The following is a 12,434-nucleotide window of genomic DNA, read 5'->3' as shown; positions in this document are numbered from 1 at the left end:
TCAGCCTCCCGAGCAGCTGGGATTACAGGCGCCCACCACCAAGCCTAGCTAATTTTTGTATTTTTAGTAGAGACAGAGTTTTGCCAGGTTGGCCAGTCTGGTCTCGAACTCCTGACCTCAGTTGATCCACCGCCTCAGCCTCCAAAAGTGCTGAGATTACAGGCGTGAGCCACTGTGCCCGTCCACTAACGGTTAATTTCCAACTATGTGCCAATTACTGGGCTAGGTACTGGGAATACAAAGCTGACACAGCCACAGTTACTGCTGTTGAGGAGCTCATTGGTATAGAGCAAGTGCTGCAACAGAGGAACAGTAGCAGCACAAAGAAGAACCAGCTAACCCTACTGGAGAACAGAGTGCATGAGATAGATTTTGATTTTCAAGTGGCAATTTAAAAGGCAGACAACAGGAAATTCCTAACTTAAAATGTGCAAGGGCAGGAAAATTTCAAACTCAAAACAAAATGTGCAAGAGCAATTAGGCACATGGAGAAACTGCAAATAATTTGTTATATGCAGAAACTAAGAGTTGTTGGAGGAAAGGATTAGAGAAAATTCCTGAGAAGTGAAGAAGCTAAGTCTTGGAAAGTTCTGGATGCACGTTAAGAGTTTGAAGAGCATTTTTAGAAAGTCCACTCCGGTGGCAGAATGGAGGACAGAATGAAGAGAGGCAAGGGTGGCTGCCAGGAGACCAGTAGGAAGCTACTGCATTTCTCCAGAAGGCAGTAGGGGTGGAGCAGAACCAAGATGTGACATATTCAGTTGGCAGAATCAACTGCATGGGGCAAGGAGTGAGGGAATGAAGAGTATAGGCTTGAGAGAAAATAAGATGCATTTAGTGTGAGGTTAAGTTTGAGGTACTTGTAGGACTGTAAAGAATTAATGAATTACACATTCTTCAAGACAGCACCTCTCTGAAGCCTACCCTCACACTCACTGGTAGAGTGAATAGTACCCTCTCTAGCTCTTCAAACAAATCTCTACTACAGCCATTTTACCCTTTCCTGCCCCACATTTGCAATTCTGCAGAATTCTACTGAATTTTCTCTGTGTAGTTTATTATCTTCTAAAATCCCATATTATCTACTCATTTTTGTTTAATGTCTGCTCCCCATCTCCACCCCAATGTAAACAGGGCAGGGAATTTTGCCTATGGTTAAATAAAATCCACATAACTCCAAAACCATTTAAACTTTGCCCTTTTCTTTTTTCTCCAGTTAATTAATTTTTCTTGAGATATTTTATTATGACTGAGGATTAAAACACCATATCATATCTCCTTTATATTGTTCAAGGAAGAATCACTGTCACCTCTCCCCACCTTTAAAAACAGACAAAAGGGCACCTAGTTACATGTAGTTTGCCTGAGCTTTACTTACATACTCCGGATTTAAGCCACTGAGCTGTAATTTCATATTCTTTGCTCACCACAGTTTTTGCCTTTTTGCTTCCTTTTTTTTTTTTTTTTTTTTTTTGACAGAGTCTCGCGTTGTCACCCAAACTGGAGTGCAGTGGGACAATCTCAGCTCACTGCAACCTCCGCCTCCCAGGTTCAAGCGATTCTTGCAACTCAGCCTTCCGAGTAGCTGAGATTACACGTGTATGCCACCATGTCTGGCTAATTTTTTGTATTTTTAGTAGGGACAGGGTTTCACCATGTTGGCCAGGCTGGTTTTGAACTCCTGACCTGAAGCAATGTGCCCACCTTGGCTTCCCAAAGTGCTGAGATTACAGGCATGAGCCACCGTGCCCAGCCCTTTGCTTTTCTTTCTTGCATTGGGTGTCACACTATCATTGACTTTAGAACTCTAAAAGCCGTCTGCTTACCACAAAATCTGATGCTTCTTTTTGGGACCATCCAATAAAACGTAATGGGAGATTTCCCAAATTACCATGATATTCAAGCTCTCTGGACATATTTAAGTGAATATAATCAAGGAAAAAGGAAACACAGAGATTCAGGGAAAAAAAAAACAGCAACTTGCATCTCCATAACCTTCTGAATAAAGAGTTAAAAAGCACTCTTGTCCAGGATGGCAAGACAACTACCCCCATTAGAACAAAGCAATACAATGACGTCTGGCATGTAGTACATGCTCAGAAAAAGTTAGTTAATGCTATCATTGATAATAGGGTAGCTTACACTGACCATACTCCCAAGTGATCCTAAAACTACCAGTCTCTGCTGATAGGAAAGAGCATGTTGGATTGGGAACTAGCACCAACATAAATTCTTGTTGAAATTCTGAATCTTCTTGCTATGACTTGTCATTACCTTGCCCTTTTGTAGGGCCCCAGGACCCATTTGTATTCTACCTATGTTGATCCATTTTGATCTCCATAATTGTTCTGCACCAGAATTATCTTGATATTTCAACTGGAGAGTTAGAATACAAGATAGCTTGTAAATATGAAAGTATGACTTTTGGGAACACTCTGTCATCTCTCTTAGGTTAACAATGGTTCCATCTAATAGTTCTTAAAGGGAAGCCTATTGTGCCTCTTCTGTTAGATCACCTCTTTGGTTAAGAGGAAAGGTACTTTGTGACAGTACTAATGGTTAAAATATTTATGCTCTGTAAGCCTGTCTGTGAAGAAAGAAGCCAGGAACTACTTGTTCCCCTGAAAGGTTTTTAAATGGCATCTTCCTGGGAAAGATCAACTTAAATCCCTCAAGCTGGTCTGGGGAGATGCAACAGAAGGAGTTTTAACTTCTGGAAGTGAAAGCTGAAGCTCAAAGCTCTCAGATTTCTGGATGGAGAGCCCGAAAGGAGTATAACCTGCTTAATAAAATATCAGACATATTGCGTGTTGGGGGAAAGAGTGCCTACTTCTTTCATTAACTTTAAAATAGTTATTAACAAGTTGTTTTTTAATTTTTTTAGCTTCATTTTCTTCACCCTACTAAGTAAAATATCTTCTGCAAAAAAGGGGAACCAACGTAAACGTTCTGAACCCAACTGATCCATCATATTGAAATTTTGGTATGTGAAAGAACACACCTCCACTGAGCAGAGTGTTTTGTTGTTCTATGGTGGAATACATAGAACGGAGGGAGGGAGAGTAGACAACAAAAGCTACCAAAATCTCTCAGATTTAAGTGGGAGTTGTTCATGTAGCTACCATCACGCTAGCCTTTGCTTTAAAACAAGTAAACGGATTCGGCAAAGGATGTAACAGTAGTGTGTCCAGAATTGGTCGGTTCTTGGTCTCGCTGACTTTCAGAATGAAGCCTTGGACCCGGGCAGTGAGTGTTACAGTTCTTAAAGACAGCGTGTCTCGAGTTGTTCGTTCCTTCCAGTCGTTGGTTCCTTCATGATCTCACTGGCCTCAGGAGTGAAGCTGCAGACCTTTGTGGTGTTACAGTTCACAAAGGTGGCCCATCTGGAGTTGTTTGTTCCTCCTGTCTGGAGTTACTCATCCCTTCTGGTGGGTTTGTGGTCTCACTGGCTTCAGGAGTGAAGCTGCAGACCTTTGCAGTGAGTGTTACAGCTCATAAAGGCAGCTGGGACCCAGTGAGCAGCATTAACGTTTATTGCCAAGAGCAAAAGAACAAAGCTTCTCCACCATGCTAAGGGTCCCCAACCCTGTTGCCTCTGCTGGCTCCGCCGGCCTTTTATTCCCTTATCTGGCCCCACCCACATCCCGCTGATTGGTCCATTTTAGAGTGCTGATTGGTGCATTTACAAACCTTTAGCTAGACACAGAACACTGATTGATGCGTTTACAGTCCTTTAGCTAGACAGAAAAGTTCTCAAAGTCCCCACCGGATTAGCTAGACATAGAGCGCTGATTGGTGCATTTACAAACCTTTAGCTAGACACAGAGTGCTGATTGGTGTGTTTACAATCCTTTAGCCATACAGAAAAGTTCTCCAAGTCCCCACTCGTCCCAGAAGCCCAGGCGGCTTCACTTCTCACTGGCACTGGCCGCGGGACTTTGCAGCACCTAGTCCCGGGCACTCCGGCAGCCTAGAGGGGGCACTTCCCCAGATCAAGCCCAACAGGCGCCGGCAGGCCGCGCCCGCCCGGAAACTGTGCCGGACCGCGAGCGCCCCGCGCAGCCCCGGCTCCCGCCCGCGCCTCTCCCTCACCTCCCAGCGAGCAGACGGAGCCGGCTCCGGCCTCGGCCAGCCCCAGAGAGGGGCCCCCACAGCGCAGCCGCGTGCTGAAGGGCACTTCCAGCGTGGCCAGAGCGAACGCAGAGGCCAAGGAGGCGCGGAGAGCGAGCGAGGTCTGCTGGCACGTTGTCACCTCTCAGTAGCCTATAAGAGAAAGGGCCAGAAAGCAAAAACAAAATCAAGAGAAGGATAAGCGGCAGCTGCCCCACTGCCACACTACAGGTATCCATTTTTAAAACCAATGTGGAAAAGTGTTTTCCACGTGAAAATCATTGGTGTAGTCGATTCTATTACGTTCGTCCGAATAACGGCTAGCCTAGTACTTCATGAAAAGTGTCATCTCGGTTTTTCTCCTAACCCTCTACGCTTCTGGAAAAGTGTTACTTTGTACCACTACATTAGTCAGAAATACACACCGCCTTGTACTTGCATAACTGTTACAATGCTGTGCTTTCCTGCAAAATTAAAATAGCTGGGGAACAAACAGGCACTTACACCCGTAAAATCTAACAGAAAGCCCCTGCTTTACCGCCTTTGCGCAATCCGGACTCTCGGGCCACCCCTGGGGCGGAAGAGGCGGGGAGAAAGAAAGAGAGAGAGAGAGAGAGAGACTCCACTGTGCGTCATGTACCAGCGCCGGAAGTTGGTCTTGACGCCTAGACGAGAGGGTTGTATTTGGAAACGCGGAGTGGGAAGTTTTTCGGTGCTGTGTAGGTAGCGAATTGGCGGATTGGGGTTTGTGGTGGATATCTGGGCCAAAACTGGAAAGACACCTGGAGTAAAAAGGTCCGGTATGGGGGTAGAGTTGAGAGTGCCTGGGGATACAGTCCATGCTATCGTTCTTTTCCCTGTTTTCTTTTAGTTTAGATGTTTAGCCAATAGGAGTTATTTCATTGTTCTTTCCTTCGGTTAGCCTGTTCCCCTGTTGAGGGATATAATTTTTTTTGGGCTAACTTCTACTAGAGTTTGGGAAAAATAGAACTTGTGTTAAACGAAGACGCGAGCTTTACAGTCAGATCTGTATCCCTTTGACTTTTAGTAGCTGAGTGATCCTGCGGAAATTAACGTGTCTAAATATCGGTCGCTTCATCTATAAAATAAGAGTGATGTCTCCGAGCATTGTTACGAAGATTATAATGGCCTATCATGTATGGAGTAGTTATTATGTCCAGTTTCGGGTAAACGCTCAATACTTGTGTGTATGCATTTCGTGCTTGAGACCAAGGATTTGGGGAAAGGAGCAGATTAGGAATTGGGATCTTTTTAGCTTTTCCTGAGAAAAATGGGCCCAGATGGACTTGTGAGAAGCCCTTTTGAGATATTCAGTATTTGAGTCTGTGATTTCAGGGGCTAACAATGGACACCCAGAAGGACGTTCAACCTCCAAAGCAGCAACCAATGATATATATCTGTGGAGGTAAGAGTAACACTTACATAAAGTAAGAATATTTTATTTAAGTTTTTTTGAAATTGTTACATTTATTCTTTGCTTAAATGAGTTACTGGTCTTCAAAGTTATAAAGTAGAACACTTTAGCAACCATAAAAAAAAAACCTCCTTGAGGTCAGTAGACCTGGGTTCGTCCTTGGTCTTCCGTTTACTAACAGAAAAAAACAAAACTCATTGAGATTTCATTCTCTCTCCTGGAAATATGCATGGCCTACAACCCTTTTCTTTCCTAACTAATACATTTAATAATAGCAGCACATCCTTGAGATTGAGTATATTTTAGTGTTTTGAATTGCCTTAGGTGAAAAATGTAGTTAAGATAATTTGTCTGTAATATTTTCCTTTTAGGCATTGAGTAAATTTTTTTTTTTTTTTTTAATTCTAGAATGTCACACAGAAAATGAAATAAAATCTAGGGATCCAATCAGATGCAGAGAATGTGGATACAGAATAATGTACAAGAAAAGGACTAAAAGATGTATCCTTTTAACTGTGCTTTCTAAATATAAGGTAGGAGGAAATGAATAATGCTGGGGTTGATAAAGATGAATGATAGGGATACATTCTGAGAATTGTGTCCTTAAGCAATTTCATCATTCCTACAGAAACCTAGACCGTATATCCTACTATACATACACATCTAGTCTATATGGTATAGCTTATTGCTGCTAGGCTACACACATGTACAGCGTGTTATTGTACTGAATACTATAGATAGTTGTAATACAATGTTTTTGTATATCTGAGCATAGAAAAGGTACAGCAAAAATGTAGCATCAGCTTATGCGACCACTGTTTATATGTGATCCATCTTTGACCAAAACGTCATTATGGATGCATGACTACATTTGTATAAGTATTCATTCTTGAGCTTGATTTTATGGACAAGCTAAAGTTCACAAGAAGAAATACAAATATTGCATATACTACCTAATGGAAAAAGTTGAGCATACAAATTGTTCAACCATTGAGAGTAGGCCCAGCATGGTGGCTCACACCTGTAATCCTAGCACTTTGGGAGGCTACAGAAGTTCAAGACCAGCCTGGGCAACATAGTGTGATCCTATGTGGAAAAAGAAAATACTGAGTAAATTGTTATGCTATAACTAACACATTTTTTTTTAAATCGACAGATTATCACCTTTAACATTGCTTTAGTGTTTTTTTTTTTTTTGAGACGGAGTCTCACTCTGTCGCCCAGGCTTGGAGTACAGTGGTGTGATCTCGGCTCACTGCAAGCTCTGCCTCCCGGGTTCACGCCATTCTTCTGCCTCAGCCTCCCGAGTTGCTGGGACTACAGGTGCCCGCCACCATGCCTGGCTGATTTTTTGTATTTTTTAGTAAAGACGGGGTTTCACCGTGTTAGCCATGATGGTCTCCATCTCCAGACCTCATGATCTGCCCGCCTCAGCCTCCCAAAGTGCTGGGATTACAGGCGTGAGCCACCGGGCCTGGCCTGCTTTAGTGTTTTTCGATACATTTTATGGAAAAGGTGGTGATAAAAATTGAAAGTGTTTTTAGTTTATTTAAAAACCAGTTATCATAGTAAATAGTGAATTCCATTCTTTTTTGTATTTTAAGTTAAATAACCAGCTTATTGCAAAGAGAAAGTGACTGAAATCTTCAATTTTAATAATGTTTAAGTACCATTTTTGTCCTTAACTAAAATTAATACAGTGGTTGTTTTTGATGCTCGATGAAACCTGGGAATTCAGAGGAGTGTCTTCACTTATACTTGGATTTGCTGTCTTAACGTTTCTGATTGTTGTATTTCGATTTTGCATACAGTAGTTCTCTCTTATCTTTGGGGGATACATTCCAAGGCCCCCAGTGAACTCCTGAAACCTCAGATAGTACCAAACCTTTATACACTGTTTTTTCTATATATACTATGATATATGTGTGAGAGAGATATATATATGATAAAGTATAATGTATAAATTAAGCATAGCAAGAGATTAATAACAATATAATAGGACAATGCTAACATACTGTAATAAAAGTTATGTGAATGTGGTTGGTCTCTCTTGCTCTCAAAATATCTTCTTTTACAGTACTCACCTATTTTAGAATGTGGCTGACTACAGGTAACTGAAACCACAGAAAGGGAAACTTTGGATGAGGGGGGCACTACTGTACTTAGGAATACAACTATATATACATATGATTTTATTTTTAAGACCATATTGTATTTGGGTATCTACTAATATTCTGTATAAAGCAATTTTTTGTTCCATTACATTACTTTTTGTTTTATTGTATATGTAATCTGACATACAATAAAGGGTAAAGTTGCTTCCCCAAACCATACTTTTAATCAAAATCTAGAATCATCTGCAGTCCTTGTTAAAAATGCAGGTTTCTAGAACCCTCTGAAGTTCTGATTAAATAAATTTATTGGAAACCACTGTCCGTGTCACTGTGTCATTTGATATGGAGTATACCATTTTGCTTGTTGTCAATACGCATACATCATCTTGAGTTCAGTTTTTCATTTATTACTAGGTATAGGCCTTTCTGTATTTTCATATAATGTTTGACTCTCTTTTAAATCTCAGAATCATGAAGGGAAACTTTGTTTTCTGTAAGGCAAAATCAACCCCAAGCAAAGTGAATAAGCAGGCTATTAAGCCAAGTGTAGTTTCCCAGGTGTAATCACGCATTAAGGTCAACAGTTCTACTTTTAGGATATAAAAAGAACAGGCAGTGACTCGGGAGGCTGAGATGGGAGGATCACTTGAGCCCAAGAGTTTGAGGCTACAGTGAGCCATAATCGTGCTGCTGCACTCCAGCCTGATGGACAGAGCAACACCCTGAGTCAAGGGCTGGGGAGGGGAGCATTGGTTTACACTGAATTATTGGATAAATGTTTAAGTCTTTAACCTGATCTTTGGGATGTAGAATTAATGGTCACACCTACATGCTATTCTGTTCAAGGATTCCATGGTTGTGGAATGTCATGTTGGCCAGCCTGATGTGCATTTTAAAGATTAGATGTATTCCAACTTTATTAATAGCTATGTCTGTCTTTGACATTCAAAATATTGTCCATGATATTTTGTAAAAAAAAAAAAAAAAAAAAAAACCTGTATTTTTACTACCATCTTCATATATTAAATTCTATAAATTTATTACATGCTATATGAAATACTGCCATGCTCAGATTTTTTTTTTTTTTTTTTTTTAAGACAGTGTCTCCCTCTGTTGTCCAGACTGGAGTGCAGTGGCATGATCATAGCTTACTACAGCCTCCATCTCCCAGGCTTACATAATCCTCTCACTTCAGCTTCCTGAATAGCCAGCAAGCACGTACCACCATGCTGGCTGATTCTTTTGATTTTTAGTAGAGATGAGGTCTCACTACATTGCCCAGGCTGGTAATGAAATTGAGGTTTCATAATTTTATAATTCTAATATATTACTTCCTGAACTTTTTAGATATGGGAGTCCCAATACATGTTATTTCTTTATGACAGTTCCCTAAGCAGATAAACCCCAACTTATGGGATAATACACTTCTCTTAACTCTTCTAATTTTAGACTAAGTCCTTTGCATATCAGTAGTTTAATTAAATATTGTCAATCTGGTTAACTGGACAGAAGAACTTAATGCAAAAAGTATTTCAGACTGCTTTCGGTCAGCCACTTACCTTTTTGTGCTCCCTTCATCTATTAACTAGAAGAAATTTTACCTCTTACCTACCTAGACAGTTTCAAGGAAAAAACTGATATACAATTGCTTTAAAAATATTCTTTTGAATAGTGCTCTGTCAATATGAAAATTAGTAAGCTTGAGCTTGATGTTAGCACATCACTTGGTACCCTATAAACTGCTTGCTGACTGGACACACTGAAAAGCACATCTTTGTCCATGGGAAAAGTACTGAATGGAAATTTGTTCAAATTCAGCCCTGCCCCTCAATGACTGGCCAATTCACTTTATTTCTTTTAACTTCAGCTTTATTATCAAACTGAAAGAATTATGATTATAAATAATCTTAGGGAGTATAGAGATAAAGTGCTTTAAGATAGCTATCTTAAGAAATTGGAGTTACGAAAAATTCAAAAATGAAATCAGAAATGAAGCCAGGAGTGGTGGTTCACACTTTTTTTTTTTTTTTTTTTGAGACAGAGTCTCGCTCTGTCACCCAGGCTGGAGTGCAGTGGCCGGATCTCAGCTCACTGCAAGCTCCGCCTCCCGGGTTCACGCCATTCTCCTGCCTCCACCTCCCGAGTAACTGGGACTACAGGCGCCCGCCACCTCGCCCGGCTAGTTTTTTGTATTTTTTTTGGTAGAGACGGGGTTTCACCGTGTTAGTCAGGCTGGTCTCAATCTCCTGACCTCGTGATCCGCCCATCTCGGCCTTCCTAAGTGCTGGAATTACAGGCGTGAGCCACCGCGCCCGGCCAGTGGTTCACACTTGTAATCCTAGCACTTTGGGAGGCCAAGGCGGGAAGATCGCTTGAGCTCAGGAGTTCAAGACCAGTCTGGCCAACATGGTGAAACCCTGTCTATACTAAAAATACAGAAATTACCTGAGTGTGGTGGTACATGCCTGTAATTCCAGCTAATTGGGAGGCTGAGGCATGAAAATCGCTTGAACCCAGGAAGTGGAGGTTGCAGTGAGTCAAGATTGCACCACTGCACTCCAGCTTGGGCGACAAGTTGCCTCATCATACATAATACACACATGTCCTCACCCTTCCTTAGAATAAGTTCTGTGTAATAAGTTTAGGTGGAGTGGTTATTTGAACAAAGTGGACTGAAGAATGAGAAAGAACATTATTGAAACAGGGAAAACACTCCATGTAAAAGCCCTGGGGTGGAAAGTGAGCTTAATCTTGTTCCCACTTCAGAATGAGGCCCATGTGACTCCAACTTCATGACAGGAGGGATAATGGAAGGAGATGAAGTTCCAGAGATGGGCAGAGGCCAGCTCACTTAGGGTGTTGTGATGTGAAGCCATTGGGACAGTAAGCAGGAGGGTGACCTGGTCTGATGTGAAGAATCACTAGGCTGTTGTGTGAGAATAGACTATATAGGACAGGTGGCAACAAAGAAACAACAGACCATCTGTAATAGTTAAAAGTTAGTGGTAATGGTGGTTGGGCCAGGGCTGTAGTTGTGGAGGTGGTGAGAAGTATCTGGCTGTGGGTTACATTTTGAGATTGAGCCAATGGGACTTACTGATGGATTGGTTAGTAATTAAGAGCTTAGTAAACAATATGGGCTTTGGTGTAAGGCTTTGGGTCCAAACACCTGCGCCACCCCTTGTTACTTGGCTAAGTGACCTTACCAGGCCTCGCCTTATCTCCTTGTTTCTTGGATGATACCTTCTTTTATCTCTATGAAGACTAAAGTGATCTTTTTTTAAAAATTTTAAAATTTATTTTATAGAGCAAGCCTCTCACTATATTGCACAGGCTGGTCTGAACTCCTGGGCTCAAGCAATCTGCCTGCCTTGGCCTCCCAAAGTGCTGGAATTACAGGCATAAGCCACCATGTCCTGCCAAGCATTAGAATTTTTGCCACTAACAGTGCTTGGTAGCAGACTGCAGATCTCTAATTTAAGTGCAAAAGGGAAAGAGAAATAAATTTACAGAACTGCCAGGCACTGTAAATGAAATTTGATCTTCATGATCTATTTTAACTATTTGAAATTATAAAACTGAAGTAAATTTCCTGACAAGTAACCTCTATTGTTTTACTCATCTGAGTTGTATTAGTATTTTGTCTTATTCACCTTTTCATCCCCGTGCTGAGTATGGTGCCTGACTCATAACCAGCACTCAGAAAATGTGGAATGCATGAAAAGGAAGAGGGAATCTTGTCTTTCATTTACTCTTTTGTTTAAAGAGGAAGAAGTAAGTAAATCTTGGTTGCAGTGCACTCTAAAATTTTAATTACATTTTTATAGTTAAATAGGAGTAATCAATTTACTTAGCAGGGAATATAGCAGTCCAGGATAACAGACCACTAACAGCATTTAAAAATATATTTTATTTATGGGCCAGGTGTGGTGGCTTACGCCTGTAATCCTAGCACTTTGGGAGGCCAAGGCTGGCAGATCACTTGAGGTCAGGAGTTCAAGACCAGCCTGGCCAACATGGTGAACTCCATCTCTACTAAAAATGCAAAAAAATTAGCCGGGCGTGGTGGCGGGCACCTGTAATCCTAGCTACTTGGGGGGCTGAGGCATGAGAATCGCTTGAACCCGGGAGGCAGAGGTTGCAGTGAGCCAAGATCACGACACTGCACTCCAGCCTGGGCAACAGAGCGAGACTCTGTCTCCAAAAAATTAAATACATGAATACAATAAAAAAATTTAAAAATTATTTATATATAAATAAAATATTTATATATTTTATATATATTCATATATATATTGTAGAGGCAGGCTCTCACTGTGTTGCCCCGGCTGGTCTCGAACTCCTGGCCTCAAGCCATCCTCCTGCCTCGGCCTCCCAAAGTGCTAGGATTACAGGCCTGAGCCCTCTGGGCCCAGCCGATTCCAGCGTTTTAACTCTCTACAACAAATTGAAACTCAAACGAGAGTAAGGGGACATCTCACACCAAGTCTTATGCCCAAATGGCCCTCTGCCAGTGAAGGCGGGGAAGGTGAACATGGGGCCGGTGGGCAGATCTGCCGGACAGCAGGTCGGGGCGTGGCAGAGGCCTAGTCCCCGCCCCGGCCGTCAGCCTGTCGCCTTTGGCTCGGGCCGGGCGACCAGCCCCTCCCTTAGCACCTGTAGCGCAGCTAGAGTCGGTGCGGCGGCCGCGACCTCTCCGAGGCGGCGCGCTGAAAACCAGGTGAGTGCCTGTGTGTACCTGCCGGCCGGGAATAGAAGACCTGTCGCATCTCAGT

General features: G+C 42.0%; 2 protein-coding genes and 1 long non-coding RNA gene across 6 annotated transcripts in view; 2 read left to right on the top strand and 1 right to left on the bottom strand.

Moving 5' to 3' along the window:
• Positions 1 to 3,510: 3,510 nt before the first annotated feature.
• On the bottom strand, positions 3,511 to 4,710 carry LOC112425588 (uncharacterized). Its single transcript, XR_003016704.2, has 2 exons — positions 4,615 to 4,710; positions 3,511 to 4,263 (listed from the first exon to the last, which is right to left on the bottom strand). It is a non-coding gene; the product is annotated as an uncharacterized lncRNA (long non-coding RNA).
• On the top strand, positions 4,209 to 7,975 carry LOC105476059 (RNA polymerase II, I and III subunit K). Of its 4 annotated transcripts, none has more exons than XM_024790956.2 (4): positions 4,209 to 4,341; positions 5,467 to 5,536; positions 5,954 to 6,046; positions 7,246 to 7,975. In XM_024790956.2, exons 2-4 carry the CDS (start codon positions 5,476 to 5,478, stop codon positions 7,266 to 7,268), a joined length of 177 nt encoding a protein of 58 aa, XP_024646724.1. In that variant the 5' UTR covers positions 4,209 to 4,341; positions 5,467 to 5,475; the 3' UTR covers positions 7,269 to 7,975. The 4 variants fall into 4 exon arrangements, with proteins under 4 accessions (XP_024646724.1, XP_024646725.1, XP_024646723.1 ...); XM_024790957.2 differs by lacking the exon at positions 4,209 to 4,341 and adding an exon at positions 4,709 to 4,829; XM_024790955.2 differs by lacking the exon at positions 4,209 to 4,341 and adding an exon at positions 4,759 to 4,833.
• Positions 7,976 to 12,255: 4,280 nt separating this feature from the next.
• The window catches only part of LOC105476063 (sperm associated antigen 1), a 78,938-nt gene continuing 78,759 nt past the window's right edge, over positions 12,256 to 12,434 (top strand). Inside the window, exon 1 of the mRNA XM_011731696.2 lies at positions 12,256 to 12,379. The gene's annotated coding sequence lies outside the window, so the exon portion shown is untranslated. The remainder of the gene's footprint in view (positions 12,380 to 12,434) is intronic.

This window comes from Macaca nemestrina, chromosome 8, assembly GCF_043159975.1.
Source record: "Macaca nemestrina isolate mMacNem1 chromosome 8, mMacNem.hap1, whole genome shotgun sequence".
In the NCBI taxonomy this organism is placed as follows: Eukaryota; Metazoa; Chordata; class Mammalia; order Primates; family Cercopithecidae; genus Macaca; species Macaca nemestrina.
Note: the sequence above shows the minus strand (reverse complement) of the source record. Positions and strands in the feature narration are given on the sequence as shown.